A 27,154-nucleotide genomic window follows, 5' to 3' on the forward strand; every position below is an offset into this window, starting at 1 on the left:
AGTGGAAAAAAAGCATTATTATTGGGAATGAACTATTTACTAACATTATCTTTTGGCTACACAAGTCAATGACATTAATATGGACGAAGCATCTAGAAAATAAAATGACACTCACTTTGTGTCGGGTCTGCCGGATCGCGAAATTCATATTTTAATATTGGTATCCTACGCTCAAATGAACATTCTGCTTGCAAGCGGTCTGGCGACACCACTGGGTCTGCCCATACAAAATTTCTGACTGTCAGGTTTCGACTCCACCGTTATTATTTTGTTACAAAATGCCAATGTGCCTAGTAAAAAATTGTAAAAAAATCTACTAAACACTCCAAGAAAGATGGGATATCACTTTGCATGTATTAGTATTATTTATTATTTATAAAATGCCATTTTAAGATATTGATGAATGTTTATTCAATGCAATTGAATGACAGGAACCATTGGACAGTCAGTCGCCTGTGATTCGCTGGGCTCACTTGCGTCTAATCTCCGAGAAGTCGTAAGTAACCGAGAATCTGTTTCTAACGCAATGAGTCATGACACTAATACGCCATTACAATAAAGGTTATATTACTATAAATTCTCGAAGCTTGTATCGCATAATGGAAACGGATACGTCAACGGTCACGTGACATCTACCTATACATCTGTGAATGACTTTCATGCACAATTTCTCGTGCGCGCCGGGTATGAAGTGAGTCGTCCATTTAATATATCACAAGTATATAAAATATTATTATATTAATATTCGTTTATTTTAATTATTGACATTGAATTAAAAAAATCATATATTATTAGTCATTCAAGTAAATATAGAAAAAAGAAATGATATAGATTGTTATAAGGATGGTTTTTAAATTGATAATAAAGGGGAGAAAAGTGCATTGAATGTGGGTACGTACTGGATCACTGCAATGCTCTTATACAAAATAATTGCAAGAATTTGAAACTGCAGACAATAATTATTTCATAACAAAATCCTAATTCGTCTAACTGTAATTAGAAATAAATGATAAAATGGATATAAAAAATAAGCTGGAATTATTTCTTGATAGGGGGAAGTACAGGATGGTTCCGGATTGATAATCAAAGATGATGATTAAAATAAAAATTAAAAAAAATTCACAATTAGAGCCATACGATGCCCACGTTAATTTATTAAATTAAGATAAAAATATATTGGCAGTACTTATTCCACATAATTTAATAATGGTCAGTATCGGTATCACCTGTTTCAATTCATTCAAGGACATTATCAAGTTTGTCTTGTTGGTCGGAAGTTGATTAAATTATTGAATTTAATGCTTCTTTAGAATTTCTTATATACTTATTTCATTGGAATTTTTTTAGAAACCCACGGTCGGTTAGTTGATAATGCAAACGTTTCTAAGGTCGTGGGTCGGTCACGGGATCGGGATTAGGTATATTATAGCTGAGGTGTTTTAAAATTATGTGTGTTCAATAAAAGAGAATTACATTGTCAAATCTTGTGAATCATTCATTAAATAAAATAATTTTGTATCTACTTTTATGTTTGAAGAGCAAACATAGATTGAATAAAAAGTATTTAATAATTAATGTACATACCATACATACATTTTAAACAAAGCAATGTGTTTGTTTTAATAAGCAAGTAGGTAGCCATTAGTAATAATTTATATGTTTTATATTATTAAATACATACAAGATTTTTTAAATATTTTACTGGATAAAATTGACTCTCAAAATATGTTGTCGACAAGATTCGGTATTACGGAGTCTTCCTGTAGTATTCTCGAAATAAAATAAAATAACACAAAGGAAAGGGGGTTAAAAGTGTAGAGATATTGTTTCTGAATAGAGCTCACGCGGGGTAGAACAATATTTCTTATTCCCGACATAAAAGGGTTATTCAAATTTTTGTTGTCGAAAATAACTCTTACCTGTCCAAGTTTACGTATGGACAGGTAACATCACATCTCGTCAAATCGTTGATTATCATATTTCAGATGTTATCTAGATAGTATTTTAATACTATATAAATGCTAGATACTTAAGTTATTTTATATGATTTATTTATTTAGAAAATATTTCTCAATTTTTAAATCAATGACATTAATATGGACGAAGCATCTGGGAATAAAAATGACACTCTTTTTTTTGTCGGGTCTGCCGAATGGCATAATCTGTTATAACGCCATTACAATAAAGGTGATATTGCTATAAATTCCCGATGCTTTTTTTTGGGTCTGCCGGACGGTTCGGTTCGAACGGGTTCGCTCAAATGAACATTGACACTAGAAACACTGTTCTAACGCCATTTCAATAAAGGTGATATTGCTATAAATTCCCGATGAGTGATATCGCATAATGGAAATTGCGTGACGTCTACCTATACATGTGCGAATGTCACTGTTCGTGAATTTACTTACTAGCTACTGTATTGAATGCGTTGTCCATTAATAATGTCATTGTTTTAAATGGAGTGATAGTATGACTTCATATCAGTGAAATATTAAATATTAATAGTATCAATGAAAGTTTTATAAACCATCATATTCGACTTACATCTATCAGTTACTTTTGCATAAAGGATAGGTAAATACCTTTTCAAGCTGATTCTACTTAACTTTAAGCGATTCTCAAATGCCGAATGTTGATAGAAATTCCAAAAAGAATCTATATTATCGACTAAAAATACAATAAAGCAAATAATTAAAAAAATAAACTCCATGATACAGCGTTTTAATTGTATATTTCTGAATCCAATCTGTTCGCTTTGATATGTTAGGGCTCTAAAAAGTAAGTAATTATTGCCAAAAAGCCAAATAGCTCTGAGACAAAAGCAAAAGCTTATACTGACTATGTATGATAATAGTAGATACATTTATGTAACTAGATAAAATTGAAACTTCCAGTTATTTTAATTTTGTCCGAATAAATTGTTCCCGCGATTCAACAACGATCATTTAAATACATTTTTTGTCTTAACCGTTTCGTGCGTTCTTCTCATTCATTGAAAACATTCATTTTTTTCTTTCATCAGAATATTTTTAATTGTTACAATTTCTTCATTGTTGTCTGTTGCCTGGTGGTTGGGGTGAAAGGGTTAATTTACGGGCTTAGCCAGTTGTAACTGACGTCAGAAACGCCGTTAATTAAAAAATATATATACTACAATTGAATGTGGAGATTCTTCAAATAGGGTAGGTACTAGAAATAAACTAAGTCAATACTATAATTATAATAAAAACATTCTGTTTTTGATCTCATGTCGATTATGTCATGTGTCAAATAATAGGTACCTAATATCAAGTGTCCTCTCCAAATGATACAGTAGTGTAGACCTTTATCAATTATTATTGGAAACCGCGATTAAAATTTATTTAGGCAACGTCACATATTATTTGAATGTATGATTGTTTTCATATATCGAATGATTAAATAATATTTAAAGACCAAACATTTCCTTTACCTAAACATACGTACATACTACTAAGCCTAATTAAAAGTTGCAAATTAAAAAGACCATTATCCTTATTTATTGACCATAGGTACTTCTGTTAAATAATGAACAAAAAACCATTGAATAATTAAATAAAAGTAAATGAATCAGTGGTGGAGTTTCAATAATAACATTTCGACACTAAGTGGCGACAATTTAAATGTTCACTCAAACGCTTAAAAACAATAAAAATAATTATAAATCAAGATTAAATTAATTACGCTTCGATACAGCCACATAAAAAACGTTGTAAATAATTGCCTTCAGGCTATTTTGTAACGAGTAAATTCATTTTTAATTGTTCTTAACAGTTTTTTTTTCAATATACTTATACCTACTGTTGTTTTATAAAGAAATCTTTAAATCAATATCATTTATAAGAGACATACCAACATGTAGTACAAAAATATTATATATATAAAAAAATTTCTATGTTTTTTTTAATGATACTGAAGTACCTATACCGTTTAAAATTATTACACACACGGTGACCAAGAATGTTTTAAAAATATCGATTAAAACAAAAATACGTATCCGCATTATTATAACAAAGTACCTTTATAATTATTTTACGAATGTTCTTTTATAAAAATAATAAATATGCAGTAGGTAATGATTAAGATAAGAATAATAAAGTTCTTTAGATAATCTAGAAAATATTAGATTAATCAATTACCGTATTATTTGATGTTTAAAACCAAATTAACATAAGTACATAATTAATACCATGGAGATATTTTTAACTAATATAAGTTGGCAATTACTAGTCACAAGTCACAACTACTAGTAATTTATTTTAATAATATATCGTCGGTGTTTTGTAAAAAGGGTGAATCAACCAAAATGCTACTTTACAGGAGGAGGATTCTTAACTTTTGACATTTATTTGTTTTTTACCTGTAGATGGTTATAAATATCTAACAAGTGTATAATAAAGCTTAGAAAGAATACTGTCATTATAAAAGGTATTATTATATAATATTTTAAAAGGCCTAATGTGTCACATTTGCTTTTTATTTCGTAATTTTAATTAATTTAATTTTAGTCGATTATCGTTTTTAAGTACTTTTCTGTGGAGATAAAAATTCGCCGTTTTTACACAACAAAGCTAGTAGGGTACATATTGTATTTTCATTAAAAACTCGATTTCGCCAAAATGGTTGATTCGCCCTTTTTACAAAACACCGACGATATATACTTTTGTAATACAGAATTAAAATACATGATAATAATTAATACTTAGCAATATTATTACAATGATAATTTCACCAACATCATAGCACACATTAAAAATAGTATAATATTTATGGATTCATATTTATTATAATTAGAGGTATTCATTCATAGTTATTACTTACTTTATAAATTTTTAGAAAGAAAAATGGTGGGACTATAAAAAACTTTTGATCTTTTCTTTATCAAATTCAAATTAAAAGAAAATTAATTTGAATGTTTTCGCATGATACATTTTAATTATGTAAATCTCCTAACCCCCCTCCATTTTTCTCTCACCGTCTCTTGATTTCACCCCCTACCCCATCTTATTCTCATTCCGATGGCCTCATTTGCAATCCAGTTTATGAAAATTGCCTAAAAACGTCTTGGAAAAAATAATTTAACCTATTACGAACTGTCTTTACAAAAAATACTATCAGTGATATTGTTTGATATTTCACGCTCTTAGTCGAACATTTATTATAATCCACAGATGCCTAGGTATTTATTGATTTAAACAATAGTATATATTATTATAATAGTAAATTAGAATGGTATGATTTTAAATAGTGATATGATTACTAGATGATATATAGTTAAATTATTTTCCAGTGAATTTTATTAATTTTTTTTGTATCTACTAATATAAAAAAAATAACAAGATACAAATAAATAGATAAAGTAATTATTTTAATTAAAGCGAATCCTCTACCTACCAGAGGCATTTAGCAAAAAATACGACGCTTGCAATTTGACTCCTTTTTTGATAATTTGTTGAAATATTTTCAAATAACAGTATATTCTATATATTATTATGCAGTTAGTTCTTTCATAGATATCCTGTCTCATTACATTAAATTATTAGTTGTATTTTAGGATAACCTAAAATACAACTAATAATCATAAGATTATAGTGGTAGTAGATCTAGCGGTGAATTTATAAAACTTGCAATTAAATACAATTTATTGATTTGTGTCTCTACTCAAAATGAAAAATAAGAAATATTTATAAATAAGTATACGATAAAATTATAATTACATAGGTGTAATGATATTTTTTGTTAACCTTTCATTTTTTTTAATATTTAAAATTACGTTTACGATAAACGAAGCTCACTATCTACAGTAGATATACGTCTGCATCGTGTGACAAATATTACTAATTCATACAAAATGTAATTATTGAAAGACATTAAAAAGGGCATTGGTGGGTTAATTGGCTTCCACGGATGAGTCGAGATGATCTTTGTTTCATTATTATGTTAAACCCTCTCGCTTCTTCTGACTCTTTTTCATCTCAGACCATTCTGCTCGCTTAATTATTCCTAGCCCCCGATAACTCTTTTTTCAAATATTTTCCTTCGTTTAGCAATGAAAATAATAAAAATTCGGGGAATGGCGCTTTTTCGTTTCGACTCTTATGAAAATTTTTCCATCGAACAAAACCATCAGAACTCAATTTTAATAATATTACACTTTTATTTAATAATTGGATCGGTTTCGTCCGCCTCACAAGGACATTTTCAACTCAATTCTGAGGTGGATGAAACCGGTCCAGTTAATAAATAAAAGTGGAATAAGTGCGATAAGGAAATGCGTTTTATTAAATTAAATTAATAACAAGTAAAAATACTTATTATTTCCCCATAACATACTTGCTCAACATAATATACATTAAATCGTAATGAATACAAAATAAAATTACAAATTTTAGTAATTATACATATATTTGGACTGTCACCAATATTAAGATCGATCAATTTGTAGGTACTTTAAATCTCTCAAAAATGATACTACTGCATACCTACAGTTTTTTGATTTACGACAGAAATATAATATTTTCTAACATTTCCGTTATTCCTATGTGATTTTATATAATAGGTATTAACACTATTTGAATTTAGAACGTTAACTGAATAGATGATGTAATAAAGTGTTAAATTGTTTTCTTTTTCATTTTACCTACAATCTGATGTATATCGAAACGTATTTCCTAGAAAGATTATTCAATATATTTTTGTAACAACTAGTTGTGAACTTATTTCAACTCATTAGGTTCATTATTTGGGTCTAAATATATTGGAGAAACACAACGTAGCTGTGAATTAATTTAGAATATAAGGAAAAAAATTCACGTTAATTATTTTGATTTTTATTAAGTAAATTCCTATAGGTACGGAAGAAAACAATCGATTTATTTATACATTATTTACCTATCTTATTAGTTTATTATTCTCGAAGATGAAATTTTGTAGTTATAAATTAAATAGTATAATATTATGGTTCATAAGGAATACGATAAGTTAGAGTTTCCATAAACTAAATTTGTTGTAATTTTGAATTTTCATCGCATATAACTTGTAGTAGGATTTATGTTAATATCGATTCATGCAAGTGTATATAATTTAATTATATGATTAAAAAATCATATATTAATGAGTTTTTTCTTAAAGAGGTTGAATAATCACCAAGTTCTACTAACATAAAACATTAAAAAACTAACAGAATTGAATATAAATGTGGATACGTGAGTAAAAAAATATAAGATAACAACTTTATAAAGAGATTTTAAAATAAGTGAAAATTGACAAAACATAGTTACCATGTTAGGTATACTAGTGGCTTCAAAAAATAACGTTCCTTCCTCTTCGTTGTAAGCAATTCTTCTTTTTCCTTTTTACGGCCTTCCCCGTCTATTGGAGCGATTAAAAACCAATTTGGGAACAATCGAATTTTCTTCGGCCCTTGCCTTTTTTATTTTTGCCAATTTTCTTTAATTGCCAAAACGGATGGATTAGAAACTGAGTGGCGAATTATTAATTTTAAAGAATTTTGTACATTTCAAAATTTACGTTAAATAAATTGAATGAAAATATATACTTAGGTATATACTTATAAACAATATAAAAATAGATAGAGCTATTTAAAACAGTCATAATTTCTATTATTTATTACCTACACGCTAACTTTTCAACTACGATTTATTTTGTTTGTCAATTTTTATTATCTTTAAAAAAATGAGTTGCATAATATATATTCACTCGATACATATCCACATAGGTTGATATTTAACTACTTTTAACCCTTGCAAAATATTACATCCACGCATAGTTAGTTTAATTATTGAAATATCCTCTTTTAAATTTGGCACCTATTATCCATTAGGTAGGTAAAGATAGAGAATAAATTACTAGATATGAACAGTACATTGTGCAGAACTCATTATTAAATACACGTACTAAACTGTGTTATTGATAATATTATAAGTTTCAATTAATGCATTGCGTTTAAATTTGACATAAAGATGGACTGCGCCGTGTCGGATTTTTTCCTACGACTATTTTATAAAGGCGTGTCTTGTTTGAACACTCCCACATAACAAATTAAGCGCTAATTATGCAAACAAACGATGCTATTACAACACAACAACTACCTGCATACGAGGTCTGATGCATTTATATGCATTTTATTCACTATTACAGAATGTCTCAGAAATTCCAACTAAGTGTGTAATTTATCCATCCATAATACTGCACAGGAATAGTATAAAAAATATTATATTTAAAAAGAATATTCCATTAATTAATTATGAAAATTATACGTTATTGAATAATAATAAAAAAACACAGGAACTAATCATCATATTTATTAAAATATTAGTACTTATTTTCTATTGAATACTTAAACATGTTTATATTATTTAATTTAAATTAGCTTAGACTGATGTAAGTTTCGGGCTCTAAATGTTATACACGGAAGCAGTAACCGTACATCTTGCACGGTACAAGTACATAATTATATATTTTTATAATAATTATGATATTCTCACATTTAAAAAAAATGTGGACTTCTTTTTGTGGGTAACTATTATGATATTTTCGCAAACAGTTTTTTTAGTTTAAATAAAAAATAATATAATCTTAGCGCGATTTAATTTTATGGACCACTCTATTGTTATGTATATACAATTATCTGGTATGCCAGACCGTCACGTTAAGTTTCCGCATGTCTCACACACAAAACATCTTATACAGTAGAAAAAACTGCATTTAATTAGATGGTGTATCCTCATTTGTGGAATTCTCAATTAAGAAGGCTGGGATTGATTTTAAAATAATGATAGTGTAAATACACCTTCAATTATTACCTATTCACATGAAATAAATGTACACGAGTACATTAATTTTGTCGTATTTTCTGTTTTAACAGTCATTGTATAAAATAATTCATACTATTTATTCAGCTATGTTTTTCTTTTGCTATTTTTCGAATAAAATTAAATGAATAATTGGATCTTAAGTCTCGGTACACAGACTTACATAAGTTAGGTACTGATTTATTTGAGACAATATAAAAATGGGAGAAGCAAGTGCTTACTAATAAATAATCTACTTTTTTCATACTTTTAAATTATCAAATAAATTAAGAAGATTTACAATAATATCTAGAATAAGTATTTTTAAGTTGACTGATTAATGTGATTTGTAGCTAATTGTTTTTTTTCCAAATTTCTTACCACTGATCAAGAAAAATAAACGAAAGGTATTTTTTTTAATTTTATGAATGTATTACTCATACATGTAAACTTTTACAATCTCTGGAAGAAAAATCTTTTGTCTTTTTAAGATATTTATTATTTACTTATTTTAATTTTTTCTTACACTACATTTTAAACACTAAAAAAACCCTTAAAACTATACTATTTTTTTCTACATAATATAGCTTCCAATCTATTTCCACCATACAGTAGGTACAGATAATAATTATAATATTTAAAAAAAATGTTTCTCATACTTGATACTTTTATACTTACCTACATACAATTTTTTATAGTGTGGTGATATCGGTATATAAGTACTCATATTATATTAAAAAAATATTTTGTTTTTGTAGTGACGTTAGTTGTTTTAAATAGAAACTTCGAAATTGACCTCAAGTAACTAACATTAAAAAAGCCTTATTAAAAATGATTTACAGTATTTTATTCTCATCCAAGTTACAAAATGAGTAATGAACGCAACTCCACCGTATAATATTATTCACAAAAAGTGAACAAAATATGATTTCTGCCTTTTGAGCGTGCAATTTTTTTTAAATGAGAGAGTATGTGTATGGTCGGATATGCACAGTACCTATTATTATACTCAGTAGCGGGGGCAAGTTTTATAATTTTGTGAGGCTTTCAAAAAAACGAAACTCATAACAGTACAAGTAAAATTATTATTTAAATAAAATAAGAGAGGAGACGTCATATTGTATTTAGTTTATTTTATACCTAAATTCAGTAGATACAAATATATATATATATATATATATATATATATATATATATATATATATATATATATACCTAAAATACATAACAAGCGATTTAGGCTACGATACGTAATTGGTAAACGTTTACCTTGACTAAAAAAATGGTAAATACTTACAAGCATTGATTGGTATTAAAATTGATACAGAAAATTGTAAAAATTAATTTATTCGTCTGTATTTAAATTAAAGTGCTAGAAAACTAGCTACATTCTAATAAAAAACTTTTGGTATACTTAATTGAGTATATATTTACTATATTTTTGAACCTCTATTAATTTTTATTTATGATTTTTTTAAAATATTATAAACAATTTAAAATGATTATATAATTTCATACAGTTTGCGAGCTTTCGAAATTTCATCGATTTTGATGTCGCAGTCAGTATATAGGTACGTATTTATATTAATTTAACTATAAGTACATGTTCGATTATAATAAATATATGTATATATTTATATACTTAATACCCGAAGGATAATTGTATAATAATTTTATAATATTTTTTACATATTATCACTGCAAACACTGCACTGTAACTTTTGATACGTGCATCATCATATATTTTAATATGCACTTCCTACATGCAGAAAATACTTCATACCACATGCAGATAACCTATTCTCAATGTAGGGTGAGCATGACCATTCTAAAAATATTAAATCGCTAAGTATGAATATTTCAGCACCTATATGATTTTCAGAAAACAGTATTACGTATTAATGTCTTCAAAATTTTTAAATGGTTAATTTTCTGTTGTAAATCATGTACACTATCTCCCAATAGTAGTAAGTACTATTTTTAAATATAAAAATAAATCTTAATTGTAAAAAAAACGTTTTTTTGAGGATTTTATAGATTAGGAACACAAAATTAATGGGAATTGGCTTACCCCACCGCGTGTGGTATAACAATGGCCTGAAGTAAAAAAGCGAATCCTGCTTCAAAGCCTTAGCCCATGGCGACTGGCTATAAAAAAATCTATCGAATGTATTCTGTGAATATTATCTATAATTAATTTAAGTCATACATTCAAAACATGAAATGGAATATACTTATCAATATCCGAAGCAATTCGTTGATGAAATTCGTCAGTCCTAATCGTAACAACTGAGTTAGATACCACTGATAAATTTCGTTTTCAGATAGTTATTAAAGACACAGAAATAAACCTTAAAATGAATACCAGAAGAGAAAAAATAGTTGTATATATTCTGTTATTGGCATTGCCATTTATAAAATATTGGTTACCGATTTTTTTTTTTTTTTTGATAAGTATTTTCTACTTTGTATTCCTACATCATGGTGACCCTGTTTAACGTGCACTTCAAATGGCCTACTAGAAAATTTACCAAAGAGAGGGGTCAACGTGTTGTTTTCTCTCTCTTTGTTTGATGATGCCCGAAAGAGTAAAAGAGATACCAGTATGTTACCCATATGCGGAATATTTTCTAGAAATTTTATAGTGTGAGCATTCGTTCCCTCCGCGGAATGCGTTAGTTTGCGAAAAGATTTGCAAACTTTTTCAATGGGATTAATTAAAAAAAACAAATTATTATATTTAAATATGGTCCTAATAATTGACGTAGGTGGGTACTTGACTGGAACATTGGATAAATTAATTGAACATACATATTAATATACTCGTGGATATACAAATATTTATTCTAAATGTAAAACTTATTGTGAATGTTTTGAACCACTCATTAATATAATTAAATTGTAATCTTAATTTAAATAATATCTTAAAAACCATTAGCAATGTATTAAAGTAGAAGACTGTCATTTTTATCTTCTTAAATTCATTTTCCATATAAAATTATACGAATTGGAAATAAAAATTGCGTTAAATACAAACTATTGAAACAGCCATGCTAATCTTTAATATATACCTAAATGTTCTGGAGTTGTATTTATCTAATGTACATAGTATATAATTTGGAAAACATCAAACATATAAATTATCAGAAAAATGTCATATAAACAAATTCGTAGCGAACAGGACTTAAATCCACAGATCTCGTAATCCGGGCGGTAAGATTTCCCGATTCAGATACAGTTGCTATCTATGTGGTATTTTTAGAACAATTCTTTTCTTTTCTTTCTTTTTTTTCGATCATTTCCGATCCTAATCAGGTCATATGGGCCTCCACAGAGTGGAGGTTTATATTAAGAGATTTTTTTAGAACAATAATGCATAATTATTATGCATTTGAGTAGTTATTTAATATTCCGAATCATTGAATAAGAAAACATTACAAAAATACTCGTTTATGTATTTTGAAAACATTAGAATATACCTACATCTAAAACAGACAGTGTCAATTGGTTGTGTAGATGAGCTACGTAGGTATAATGCATTTATAAAATAAACAAGTTTTAAAAAGTTTGAGAACCTTTCCCTAGTGACGTAACTTCGCGTTTTGTTTCGAATCGGGGCAAAGTGACTTACGTTAAGCATTATTTTTCGTTGCCTTTCAAGGGAAAACAGCCCTTACGTCGTTAGCGTCTGCCTATAAAAACGATTGTTTTTCGCTTGTTAGCGGAGTAGATTGCGTAACCGATTCGAGTGAAAGATATTGAAAAAGTTAGCGGATAAAAAAGCTATTACAATGATTGATAAGGCCGAATAGAGAAAATATTTTTATGTCTATAAAAAGCCTGCCAAGAAAAAATAAAGTTTTTTTTTATCATCATTAACCAACCCAGTATCCCTTTATTATAAAAAAATATTCACATAAATTGTCATATCGTTTTTGTCAATAAAGTTCACAATTGAAGAAATCAAAGTAATGTAGTAGTAGTAAGTTAAAAAGGAAAACATAAATGTTTATATTTTTAATATAAATATGCATTTCTTTGAATATTTACTGCAAAAATTAACGTGAATAATAGTGTAATTTAAAACAATACAACAGTTGGTAAAAAAAATCATTACTCCCTTTGTTCATAAATCAACAATATAATATTACAACAAAATAAGATTGTCCATATAAAATACCAAAATCTATCAATCAGAAGACAGTAAATGAAACCATACATCAGCAAAATCATCAACAAAAAATAAACTGGCTCTCAGGTGAAGATTAATTACGTCAGGAATGTGTCATGATTAAGCCAGCGCGCATATTAACGACATCTGTGATTGCGTTTTTATATTGGTGTTGCTCTTGCCACAAATGATGATGTATGGTCCTTTTATACCCTTCGCAGAAATACCGTGCCGACTGGCTTCTATATTTATTATGCCGGAAGGGTCAATAGGTAATTGTGACAATCGTTCTGTGATTCATATAGACATATTATTGATTATAGGGTAAAGATTATGGTTATGATAATATGATGCTGATTTATTATTAGTGTTTATGTATATTATCATGTCAATTAATACTCATTACACTCAACTAACTATTAAGATAATTTAAATGAAACCATAATTTATTCTTAGTTTTTAATAATTTTAATCAGTAAGGGGAGACTATAAGGGAATAAAATATAACACGAATAATCCATCTTGTGCTATTAGTTTTTCACCAAAAGAGGCGGTTCTTATAATTCTCAAGGGGAAACCTTACTAAGAAAAATTTCCCTCTCTTAAAACATGGCCATTTTTATTATGGATTAGAAGTGGGTAGGTATTTAGTTTTTTTGACAGCCGTCAGAGAGATTAATTTTTACTGAGAGATGAGGTGTCTCTTGTGGGAATTACTTTCGGCTTTTTAAAAAGCGAATAAAGATGATTAAAAATATTAAAATTACGTTTTCGCATTAAACAAGTAATTACCTAAATAGTAACATACATCTGTCTAAACTTAACTGTTACTTATGGTTATATTTACTTAGGAAACTTATGAGTATTTTTTGAAGTTATACTTCTTTAGGCGCGTTTGGAAAATCAGATCAGAATGTATTTTTGGCGTGTGACATGTAACACATAATTTATTTTTTCACACGAAAATAAACGCACTCGATTGGATTCAAACCACGATTGTTCGGTAATCAGCCGAACGCAATACCATTACGCCACAGTATGATACTTCAATCGTGACGATTATACAGTATAATATTATAGTTAAAAATTGTTCCGTTGCCTAGGCAGCGAATTTCTTATTGTCGGCCATATGCAATTCATCAGGTAAACAAACTATTAAACGTCATAGTGGCAGTTGTTATTTTAAAAATAAAAATAACGATAAATAATTATATAATTTAGTAATATAAGTTAAAGTGTATAAAAATAAACCAACGACGTTCCAATAGGCGGTCCTTTTTCTTGAGTGTGTAATTTAACAAGATAATTGGGAGCTACCCAAAGAATCTAGTTTATCACAAGTTTTGTTTTTGTTTTGTTACGCGAAAGAAGTATTTCTAACGTGCGTGCATAAGTAGGTAGACACACCAATTTTTTAAATATTTTATGCTGATTATTAGCAATTAATGCAATCATAGCCTTATGTTTAATAAATAATGGGATAAATGGAAGATAACATTACGTATTTATAATATTATGATGAGTATAATTAAAACAGTTGAGACTTTTTAGCATATTACATATCTAATTGGCAGTTAAAAATAAATTTTAATAGGTACTCAATTATTTCTAGGATACATGTAAAACGGTACATTTATAACTGAATTCTCAAGTGTAAACGTAATTATATGTTCGTAGTTAAAAAGCCATAAATACACATTTCAATTGATTTCCTACATTCCGACTATACTTTACCTAAGATTAGAAACAAGATTTTTCCTTTTAAATATCTCTATTGATAGATAACAGAATACTGTATCATTAGTTACATCTATATTTTTCAATAAAAATTATAAAATATATCTACTATTATATATTATTTGTTGTATTTTAGTTCACTTTGGAAGTGAATTTTGTAGTTAATTAGTAATAATACAATAAAATTACATTAACGTTGTTTACTTAAATACATATAAAGAAATAATCAACTAAATTTGAAAAATCGACCATGTAAAGCTGATTTCGAAATAGGGGTGGTAAATTTTCACCCCAGAATGCAACCCCTATCCAATAAAAGCAATGTACGCACGTAACTATACACATGTTTTATACCGGGTGTTTAAAGATTTTACAAAACATTTTGATGGTAATTATTTATTAATATTTTAAATTTTGAATGATAGAAGAATTAAACGATACCATCGAAAAGAATAGTAATTATTAATATATTTTTACTAATTTAAAGTAAAACTAAATTACCATGTTTGCTCCTAATCAGGGCATTTGAATATATATAATGTTATATTACCTGACCTTTTACGAAAATTAATTGATGGCTATTCAGATACTCTATTAGGTTCTTAAATTTTATCAAATGCATATTGAAAGAACTACATGCATTTTAATTCTTAACTGCGCAACTAAACCCGTGATTAATGTATTCAGTTAAGATACAAGCGATCTGCACGGGGACCAGGCTACCGATGGTGGATGTCATCAATATACAACATATGAATAGTATATGTGTCAAAAATGTTGAAAAAAATCTTCATCGATAGATGTGGAGCCTAAAAGCATGAAATTGATGACATAAAATAAACCACTTGGACAACTTATTTTCATACAAATCCTCACAAAATACTAATGTAGTTTGAATTAATGTATACTAATACTAATTAATGTATACCAATACTAATTTTTTGCATATATAAATAAGTAACACTTACATTAAACTGATATTATATTCTTCAATGATTGTTATAAAAAAATCACAGAGAAGTCAATCTACCAACTTTTTTGATAATATAATATATTTAATTACTTAGAGGCTACTTTATCCAAATCATTAAATAGCAATCACAATAAATTATGTATGGTTATATTAACTTAGATAATGTATATTTTACTAGAAATTGACATTTTAAAATAATTCAAATATTGACCATGGAAATATTTTTTTTAATTTTGTACCTAATGAAGCACCTATGAATACCTAATTAAAGCTAGTATAGCTTACGATAAATCCTGATAAAATCTAACGACATAGAAAAGCAACGAACCACCCTATATTATCACATATGAATTTATTGCAATGTGTGGGTGTAGGTACAATGCATTCGCGAAGCATTTGTGGTGGGGGTGAATTGCACTGGTCCCAACACAACGGGGTGTGGTCGTGCACTGCATCAGTGAATGTACTATACTTATAAATTATACTCACACACATTAAAGCACACATATGTACAACTACGTAAATATTTTTTAAATGCAACCATGATATTTAGAAGAAGTGCACAAGTAGTACCTAATATTAATTTCAGTAGAAGATTCAATTGTTTCTGTAATATTTACATCTTACAAGCATAGTTTTCTTAAAAATTAAAAATATTACAAAATAATTATTATAGTTACTTTTTAGTAATTGTTATTAATTAGAATTGTTTTGCTTCCAGCTAGCTTTGCATAATCTCTCTTATCCGATCCCTACCTTCACCACCTAATAAACTCTCAAAATCTAAGCAAACGAATACAAGATAGAGAAACTGATGGTGCGTTTTCATCCCGGAAAACACAAAGTAATAAAATCGTAACAACCGCCTCAGATAAGATAAAGAAGAAACCGGGACCAACCCTGGGTTGTAAAAATTTATACGTATAACACTACTTTGATTTAATTATATTATTCATATCACGTACTTATATAACACTAATCTAATGCGTTGAATACATTATTGGAATTATCCATATTAGCGATTTATTGGTATGGAGGCAGTAAATTAGTTAAAATATGCATTTACCCGGCGTAAATAAATTCGTTTTGTTAATAGGCAAATACGCAAAGCTGCAATGGCCGTTCATATTGATGGGAAATTAAATAATTGATCGATCATTTTTTTTGATTTAAATTACTTATGGTTTCTTACAAATAAATTATTTTTAGCACTAGTACAGAATGAAGTAACTAAATAGTAGATATTTAACGAATTCTATTTATATTGTATTAGTCGAAAAAGTCGCCGCAACTTTCATAATTCTCTTTCTTTTATGTCTACTTAAGTACCAACTTATCAAACCTATGCATTTGTTATTAATATCAGAAGATCGACAACACCCATCAATCGATATTGATAATATATTATTTGGCTAATCGCAAATTATTGTTTTTTAATTAACAGAAAAAATTCCAAATCATTATTATTAAAACTAGGTAGCTATCTATACTTATATCATATTTATTGAAATTCCGTTGCGTGGGACTACTAAACGATGTCTGTTCATACTATAACTTATAGCTGAATAAATAATTTATTGTGAGAATATAAGAAACGCGAATGTAAATCATAAAATATTGTAATAAAATTTGTTACACAATAATTTTATTATTAATACCTACTGAAAGCACAAACCGCTTCTTTATGAAACAAAAACATTTGCGTGGAAAGATTCCATTGTGCTACTGAAAAAAGAAAAAAGGCTCTTATATTAAAGAAGAAGCGAGATTCTATGCAAGCGAAAATATATCAAAAAAAGAAAAACACAAAAGAAGAAAATACTTCCAGGCAATTTGTTATTTTCTTCTGAGAGTTTTCTCAACGAGAACAAAGTGTGTGAGGTGAAGAGAGAAAAGAAAGTTAGGAAAAGCTTTTTTCTTCTACATAATTGTGTTTAAGTTTTCCATCGGAGTTTTTCTCCCAACTAAAGTAGGTATCTACGTAATACTTTTCTTTTTTGTCTACAGTGAAAAAGCTTCGCATTCTTTCTTCTGAGTGATCATATTGGTATAATAGGTTGTAATTTTGTTGGAAGGAAGTAATATGGGATCAAAATCTAATTTGAGTTTTTTTAATAATCCATTTGAGACATTTCTGCGACGCGGGTTTCGCCTTTCGTCATTTTCAGGCAATATGCGTGAAAGATATATACTGAAGACGAATATAGTTAATTGTTTTTATATAAGTAGCATTGTTTATATTATGTTGTCCTGGTCCTTTACTTAGTAGGTAATAAAGTTTGTACCTTCTTTTATTGTAATAACATAAACAAATTTAGGTTTTAAAATCTGTTGATGGATTATACGCATAATAGAATATTACTTCCACCATAACTATGGTATAACTAAATAAATGAAAGATTACTGATTTAAGTTACTGTTATTTTTTCTAAAAATGTTAGTCAAAATAAAATATCAAACAACATTTTTTTCACATGGACGGTTTCATCGAACAAAATTTAATTAGTATTTGTTTCTTATAACTAAATTTCATGGCTCTGAAATAAATTATTACCATTTCGGTACATTCTCATAGAATTATATGATAGTGATAATTTCATACACATGTTCGATGAAACCGTTCATGTGAATAATTATATAAAGTGTGGAAAAAAATGTTGTTTGATATTTTATACTATCTATATACTATCTATCGATTTATACCATCTGATTACATGAAATAAGCTAAAAATACTATTTGTTTACAATGTGAGTTTTAGTTTAATTAGTTTTAAAAGTACTATCAACATTATTGATATAAATAAAGGATTCAAAACCGATGGGTAATGAATGATGATAATATAACGAGGAATACTTTCTTTGTTATAAAAATGTAATGGCATATCGCAATGAATACCGCAAGCAGATGTGCCAAGTCTTATCACTGCATAAAATTGCATTATTTTATCAGTGTTATCAGTTGCAAATATAGGCCACGTATTATGTATGACCTTATCTCGGACTGAATAAACAGACCATCATCGGCGACTCGTGTCAACGGCAACTTAGGAATTGCTCAGCGACAAATTAAATAATAATGAAATGTAAATTTCATGACAACCCATTGATTGAACGAGTCAACGGTTTTTTCCATGCACGACTTTTTATTTGATATCGATTATTACAATTTATGTATATACAGACATATATTATATATATACTTTCCGTTGCGAGGATAAACCACCTAACGAAGAAGCTTCATAACAGTTTTTTAACGAGAAATGGATGTTAACCACTTGCTCTATATAGTATGTATATATATGCTCTGGATCCAAACATAAACTTAAAAGTGACATTTTGAATTGAGGTACCCGATATTTGAACCTGAGATCCTCGACTATTTAAGTGGACGCGTTATCACTCGAACATAACGGTCACGAATTTATATTATGTCATTTCATCAAAAATTGATAATTCAACGATAATTAGTACCTAATAAACCTATAAATGTTAATGATTTTGTATTGCAACTCAAACCAAAATAAAAAAAACCTCGTCGTATTGTTACTTATGTTAGAGAAATCATTATATATCTGTTTACAAAACATATATTAATACAATAGCATTCTGAAATCATCCCCATGTGTGCAAGTGAGTTTAATTAACCTACCTGACTGATACAGCCTTTGGGAGTTGATGCATTCACATGTCAATGGCACATGTGTATGCCCCGGGGATACATCGGCTTTAAACCATATTCATACTTATTTTTAATAAGTAATTATGTATCATTATTGTATATTTTAAAAATTACATCTTATAGACAAAAAAAATATGACCACTGAAAGTTCATTTTTTTATATAAATTTGTATGGGTTTTTAAAGATTGTTATTATTGGAATTATTGTTTATTACATTGCGATATAAAGCTAAAGTTACTTTTGAATATACCTGTTATAAATTAAAATGTTAAATGAATTTTGAATACTTCTAGAAGATATTTTTAAGTTTAAAAAATTCAAATTAGGACAAACGTTAAGTAACTACCACAAATTTGCTTTCACTATAATAAATTACACTATTATAAAATCATATAAGTTATTTTAAAATATTGGTTTTATTTTTACACGCCTAAATATTTTTTACTACATATGTACCTATGTATATTTACGTTTTGAAATGTAATTTACTATTTTCCTTCTAATGGCTTTTTAAATATACCCTTTCATTACTTATTGATTTCATAAAAGAATATGAGTTATTAAATATAGATTTCAATTAAATTGCTCACCGTTTTTCTCATTTAAAGAATATACAAAATGGTTTAGGAAAAATATTCCGTTTACAAAAAATAAGTACTAATTTACTTTTTAATATTGTATTATCATTTAATTTTAATTTTCAGTAATTATAGCTTATTAGAATATATTTGACTAAATACTGCCTTATGAATAAATCCTTAATATTGTGACATTGTATCCAATATTTTTAATATCAATCATAGTTTTAATATAATAATAATAAAATGCTAAGTTGATTTTTATTAATAACATATTGAGCAATATTGAGTTACTCAAGTACCTACTCTAGTACCAATAAATACTGTTAACAACAGGTATAAATACGTTATAATTAATTAAAATATAACACACTATGCCGTACTTTACCTACATATTTTAATAATCGTTAGAACCGGTTTCGACCATTTTAATAGGATAATAAGTTAAAGTTCACTGACGAATATTACATCATGTTAAATAAGTACTGCATATTGTGTTTTATTTTAATCAATACATTTTGTTCTAAAAATAGTTGTATAAGTTGAGATATCCAGGTTATTAAAAAAACGAAGACAATTAACTATTTTTAAATCAACTATAGAATTATATGCGTAATTAAGATGTAATTAGTATTAAAAACTATTAAACGAGGAAAAGTGGTTATTCTAAATGTTTGTAATTGCCAGATAATTGTTGAAAAATTACCTACACGACAAAGGGTTGGTGTAATTTCCCATTCGTTTCATACAACCGAGCACTGAATTTTTCATTATCCCATATGTCACCTCTTATTACTCCAGTCAACTTTTAAAAATTACATTTTAATTCCTTGGCAATTATCAAAACCTACATTAAACTGTTGAAAATATGAGAAAAATACTTATAACTTTGTGTGTTTCGGTGAAATTTTACTTGATAAAATAATATTATTATTGTAATAGATTAAAGTTTTCTACTATTCCGTTTGATGTTGCAATTAGCGTTTTTCCTTTCCACATCTATTAATTGATACTGTCGTTCAGCTTTATCTTTATAAAGCTAAAATGATTTCATTGCCAAGAGTTCATATTGGTTAAGTCTTATAGGGGATAAAACCTTCTTAAAACCTATATTTTTACTGATAATATATATTTATTGAAACAAAATTTAAAGTAAGTATAACTATTTTTTTTATATATTTTAAGCTATTCATTACGGATAAAAGTTTAGAGGTTATTAAGGGTTTTACATCACAAAATAAAAAATAATCACATCAATTATGAAAAGCATATTTGTAACCTTGAAATCATTGTCTACCTACTTAAGCCAACGTAAGTAAGAAAATATTAAAAAAATATACTGTGAAGTATTTCCCACTATGTATGCAGATTAGATAGAGCTTTAGGCGTCTACGAGATATTGTGGCGGCCTATTCGAACGTCGAGTTAAAGTTAAGTGAACAGCGTCGGCGCATTTTCAGGCGTCGTTTTTTTACGTTTTACGTTTTTTTCACAATTTTTCTCGCTGTCCGCTTTTCCATTGGCCTGTGAGCGTCACGCCCACGCAGAAAAAAAAAGAAAATTGGAAAAAGTCTTTAGGCGTTATAAAAATGCGTTTTGACCAATGGGGGTGAGAGATTTGTGCTACTTACGCTGGTATTTTAATCTGCGTTTATCCAATGAAAGGAGATTAAAATTACTTTTTAAAATACCTAAAACCCGTTTATATCCTAAAATCATTACTGTAATTATTAGATATTTAAATATAATATGTAGAATTACAAATTTTTGTATTAATGTCAGAGTAATGTCGAACAAGCATTCACGTGTACTTTATAAAATATAATTTTAATATTTAAATAGGAATGTATATATACATTATCATTATTATTGTCAATCAATTTCACAAAATTAAAAATATTTCAGTGAGTATTGTAATGTTTGTCTACGCTCAAAAGTGGGATCATTTTAGTGAATAGTATCGTCGTACTATTTTTTTTATCATATATTTACGAAAACCAAAGGGTCTCTAAAATATTTATATAAAAAGTTCTTAATTTGCCAATTAGCCAGTAAATATGATTATAATAATTTATAGCGGCTTATTGTCACTGGAAATTGGGAAAATCAAAGGTCAACGTGAATGAGGAAAATCGGACCATAGACCTCTCAACACCTTCATCCATGCGGATGTTGGATGTCAGTGAGGTGACGAGGGGAATCATTCAAATATACCTAGTCCTAATCCTGAATAATGAAGGAAAAGTTAAAAAAGAATAATAAAGTTAGTTTTAGGAATAAAATCAATGTATTTTTAATACAATATAATGTAAACAGTCGGTATAATATAATGAATTCAAATATATAATGTTGAAAAAAATATAATCTGTAATATGATTTTAATACTGAGATAAAAAAAAGTAAATGATACTGTTAAATAGTACCTTATATTATGTGTAGGTATACTATATTGGTTATTAAAGCTTTTGTCTTCACACGTACAATAAATCATGTGAAGAGATTATGTTTATTTGAAAATATTACGAATTACGTAATATTTTCGAAAAAAAATACGAAGTATTACGAATATTAATTAGTAGCTATGTAAAACAATTTACCTAAGTATTTAGTATTTAGCAATTAAAAATAACTTACCGGTATGTAATCTAGTATGTTGCTGGACGTGACTGAGTTGCTTGAATCTTCGGTCGCAGTATGAACATTTGTATGGTTTCTCCCCCGTGTGGACTCTGATATGCTGCACCAACTGGTGGTTGGAGCTGAAGCTCTTCAGGCACTGCTGGCACTGGTGAGGCTTGACTTCTCCGCCGGCCAGCCCTCGCTGAAGCTCTCGGGCGTGCATCTGCATCGCGTTCTTGTGCATGAATATCTGGACAAAAGGTACACGCATTAGGATCGGATTTTTGTAGAACGTAGTATTATAACTTTTTTCAACTTTACTTTACTATCAAATTGATTAGAAAATTTAAACTAAAAATCACAATGCATATCTCTTAAATAATAAAGTGTGGGTATAACGTGCTTATATATTTTGTAGAACTATCAAATATTCTCTTTTTTATTATTATTTACACATTTAACCGAAAAATTATCGTTTGTAAAAATTTTATACGTTTTGTAGAACTGTCATATTCTGACAATTTTATGTATATTCTGCGAAAAATAATAGGAGGTAGGGATAATAATATGTGTATTGAAATTTTTTACATGTCTTGTCAACCTAAACTATTTATGTATATTGTTTGTATTCATAATAAACAATTGGAAAATGTACTTAAACTCTTAATTCACAACCAAAACATATTCGTATATGATAATATTATCTATAATATGAGTAGGAATATGTATACAGTCGAACTTGGTTAATACGATCACGGAAATAGCGAGATCTCGGATGTAATGAGGAAACATTCATTTATTTATTTTAGTTTATGATTTTCTCTATACATTTATTCACTTTTATAACGAGCTATTACTCGGATATACCGAGAAAAACTGTTAATGTGTCGATCGTTTAAAAACAAAATATTCGACCCTAAGCAATAAAATCCGGCAGGGCAGTTGCCGATGCCGCCGGGATCGGATTACGGTTATGACACTAGTTGAGTGTCCAAGTACCTAATTGGTGTTTTCGCCGACAACATTGAACAAGTATCCACACATATGGTTGAAACCGCATGTAAAAAAAATAAACAACTTATTTTTTAGTTTATGAAGGCCATGCTTATTTCAGGGATTTTTACGATGGTTTTCAGATTTTTTATATTCTATGCTTAGATAGAACGTGGCGCGAAAAATTTTATATAACGATATAACGAATAATGCTTATAATGAGCAAATTCAGTCGGTCCCATCTTCTTCGTAATAACCAAGTTCGACTGTATATTACTTGGAAATTTTTACTGCACTAGTAATGACTTATATTTATAATATACACACATTTCTGTTAGCATGGTAGTAATTATCCGTTTAATTTTATGTATGCGTTAACATTTTAATGCAATTTTATATGTATTCCAGTAAAATATGAATTCTACTGTTTATTACTTAATTAGTATTGATTTTCTCTTGACATGCTCCAAACTATTATCAATTTTTTGGCAGTTATATTATTCAGTACCTAATTGATATAAAATACATGATTTGATAAAGCTTTTTTTATAAACATACAAGAGTGTTTCATGAAGTATTGATTACTCAACTCAGCAAGAGAAAAACAAATCACACAGACGGAGGACGTAGTTTAAACTAATTTTTGAAATGTGTTTTTCTTTTCAAACTAAATTGGAAAAAGTTTCTTGTATATAATCAAACGAATCGAAAGCGAGGCGTTTCTTAAACGAAAAACTCACAACGGCACGCAGGCAATTTAAAAACTAAGCCACGGTACTTTCGTGCTTTTTTTTACTTTTAAAATTTACGAGAAGAAATTTAAAAATAAGTAATTAGCCCAACATATTATTCTCAGAAAAGTTTTATTTATATTTTTTGCAAAACCTTGAAGATAAGTATAATTATATATAACAAGTAAAAAAATATATCATATTATTATACTATTCATCATATCATTATTTTTCCTATTGTTGGTAACAAAAATTTTCTACAATGATTGTGACGTAGAAATAAAAAGTACAAAATTAAATTATTGGAGTAAATGTAGTCAATGTTGGTGATATTTTTATCGCTCAAAAAAATAAACGCAGACGAGTAAAAAAAAAAATACCACTAAAAGATTTGAATAAGCAATATTCTTAATCAATAAAAAAATCGCTCAGTGAACCAATAAACAAAAATGTTATATTTATAAAATAATTAGAATGACAATCACGAAATATTTTTTTATCTAAAACAATGATTAGCCCACCAAATCTGCATAATTTTCATTAGTGATAATTATTTCATTGACCACCATATCAGTATCGACTTAATAGGGAATAATATGTGGTTATTTTATTTGAATTCAATCCGAATTAATCACCGTAAATTGCAATACGTTTCAATGTTAGGTACTTGAGTAAAAATTGAAATAATATGTAAAGTGGATGAAAAAATGCTGGCATGTTAAAAGAAAAAGACATATGCATATTATTACACAATATAAGTGCATGTCAAATGAAGTTATTATTAAAAGGAAAGTAAAAATAAATTTATTAACTAACGAATAAATAAAATGAGGTCAATAATATCAGATTGTTAGGTTAAGTTAGTCGTGCTTCTTTTTAAGGATATGAATGTTATTCTCGTAAAATATTTTAGTTATTGGCCGTTGGATTGCTAAGAACCTTTCGAGAGTCGATAATTTCTTTATTCGGCGAGTTTTCACTTTTCATGTTCTAAGTGTCGAACGTCACGAAAGAAATTTCTGAGATAATTTGATTCGAGAAGTTTATTTTTTGATAGATTAACATTAAAAGTTTAATGCAGTCGTGTTCTCGTGTAAAGGTTAAATTGAAAAATAGAATATCAATTTTTATCATTTATAGGTGCTATACTACCTACGTTAGAATTTTATAATATTATGTATTTTATATATCTACATACTTAAAAACGATTTTATTATAATTGTTTTTAAAATATTCAACTCTACGAATTTATGAGTAGTTTTTAATTATTAACTTTAGAAAATCTATAAGAAAAAAAGACACGTAAATTAAATATGCAAATTATCGATTAGGTACCTAACGATATTCGTGAAATTATTGATGGTAAGGTTCTCTACTTTATCAATTACCAAATGGATCTTAAATTGGGTATGAACTAATAACATGGTTACCAAATTCTCTATACTTACTTAACTAATATTATATACATACCTACTTAATATTATATATAATTATACTAAGTAATAGAATATAGGGTTGGGTATTACCTAAGTCAAAATATAATTAAAACTCTATGCGTATATTATGATAATATATACCTAATTACAATGTCGACTATTTTTTTAATGAAAATATCTTAGTGACAACTGTCATATTATATAATATATACGCACCTATGATGGTAGCCATTAATTATATCAAGATTAATATATTATACACCTACGGTAGGTATATAAAGAATTTTATTTGTAAGAAAGTACCTACCAGAGCATGTCATGTCAATTTGCAGTATGTCAACGTACTGTGGGGTGAGTTTGTTTTATAACGACATCTCACTTATCTAATCTCCCGTTTTCTACCCCCGCTCAAGTTTTAAAAATTTTAATACACTATACTGAAGACTTTTAGTAGGATTCTATCCCACATACTGTCATAACGCAAGTGAATCTATGTAAAAAATATTTATCATTAATTATTAATACTTTTCATTTGGTTAATTTTTTTTTGGAAATTTGTATATAAAAAATGATCTATTTTCAATCAAAATAATCTTACATTCTTAAAATTTGTGGAAATAGGTACCTATATTCACTCTTAAATTTAAAAAAATACATTAATGGAAATAATTTTCTTATTCAGTCATACTATTACATACTTCTAAATTTAACATTTATGTACCTGATTTTGTAGAAAATTTATTTAATTTTTCTCTATATGTATCAAATATTAAATTTTCAATTTTAGTTTAGTTTCTTACGTTTTTTGTCAAGAACAAGTTTTGATAGTGGAGACATGATTTAATATGATTGTTTAATTATTGTTGGTAATATACATCTGCCTACAAATAAATAACAATAAAAAAAGCTAAAATATGCCGATGAGTAAAATACTGTAAAAAAAATAATATTCCGACCATGTCCGATCATAATAGGATCATATGGGCCTCCACAGAGTAGAGGTTTGTAGAATATTATAGAGAACATCGGAAGCAATGGACAAGTGACAGAATATCTGAGTTGGAAGCCATAGTTTTGAAAATATAATACATTTTTAAGATTAAAAAAAAACATTAAGAAACTTTATTGGAAGATAGTCATGATCGAAATACTTAGTAATATCAAAGATAAATGTACCAATTGTAGGAATGGTGAAATTAATATTATTTATTTAGAGTTTCACTCGATTTCAGTGATTTGACTGAACACATTCAATTCTCTCCCAATTAATATTACCAATAGTAGGTTCGCTCTAAACCTCGGGAGAGTTAAAAAATGGTGTTCACAATTCAAAAGAAAGATATCAGGGGCACACAGCACGATACCACCAAGAATGGCAGAGTTCTTATAAGCCGAAAAAAATATG

General features: G+C 27.8%; 1 protein-coding gene across 1 annotated transcript in view; it reads right to left on the reverse strand.

Moving 5' to 3' along the window:
* dati (zinc finger protein datilografo) overlaps positions 1-27,154 on the reverse strand; it is a 129,425-nt gene that overhangs the window by 35,071 nt on the left and 67,200 nt on the right. The window contains exon 4 of the mRNA XM_085953613.1: positions 22,605-22,839. Coding sequence (XP_085809739.1) covers positions 22,605-22,839 — 235 coding nt within the window. The remainder of the gene's footprint in view (positions 1-22,604; positions 22,840-27,154) is intronic.

The sequence above is a fragment of the Rhyacophila brunnea genome, unplaced genomic scaffold, assembly GCF_057557595.1.
Source record: "Rhyacophila brunnea isolate RB1 unplaced genomic scaffold, BYU_Rbru_1.0 scaffold_4, whole genome shotgun sequence".
Classification (NCBI taxonomy): domain Eukaryota; kingdom Metazoa; phylum Arthropoda; class Insecta; order Trichoptera; family Rhyacophilidae; genus Rhyacophila; species Rhyacophila brunnea.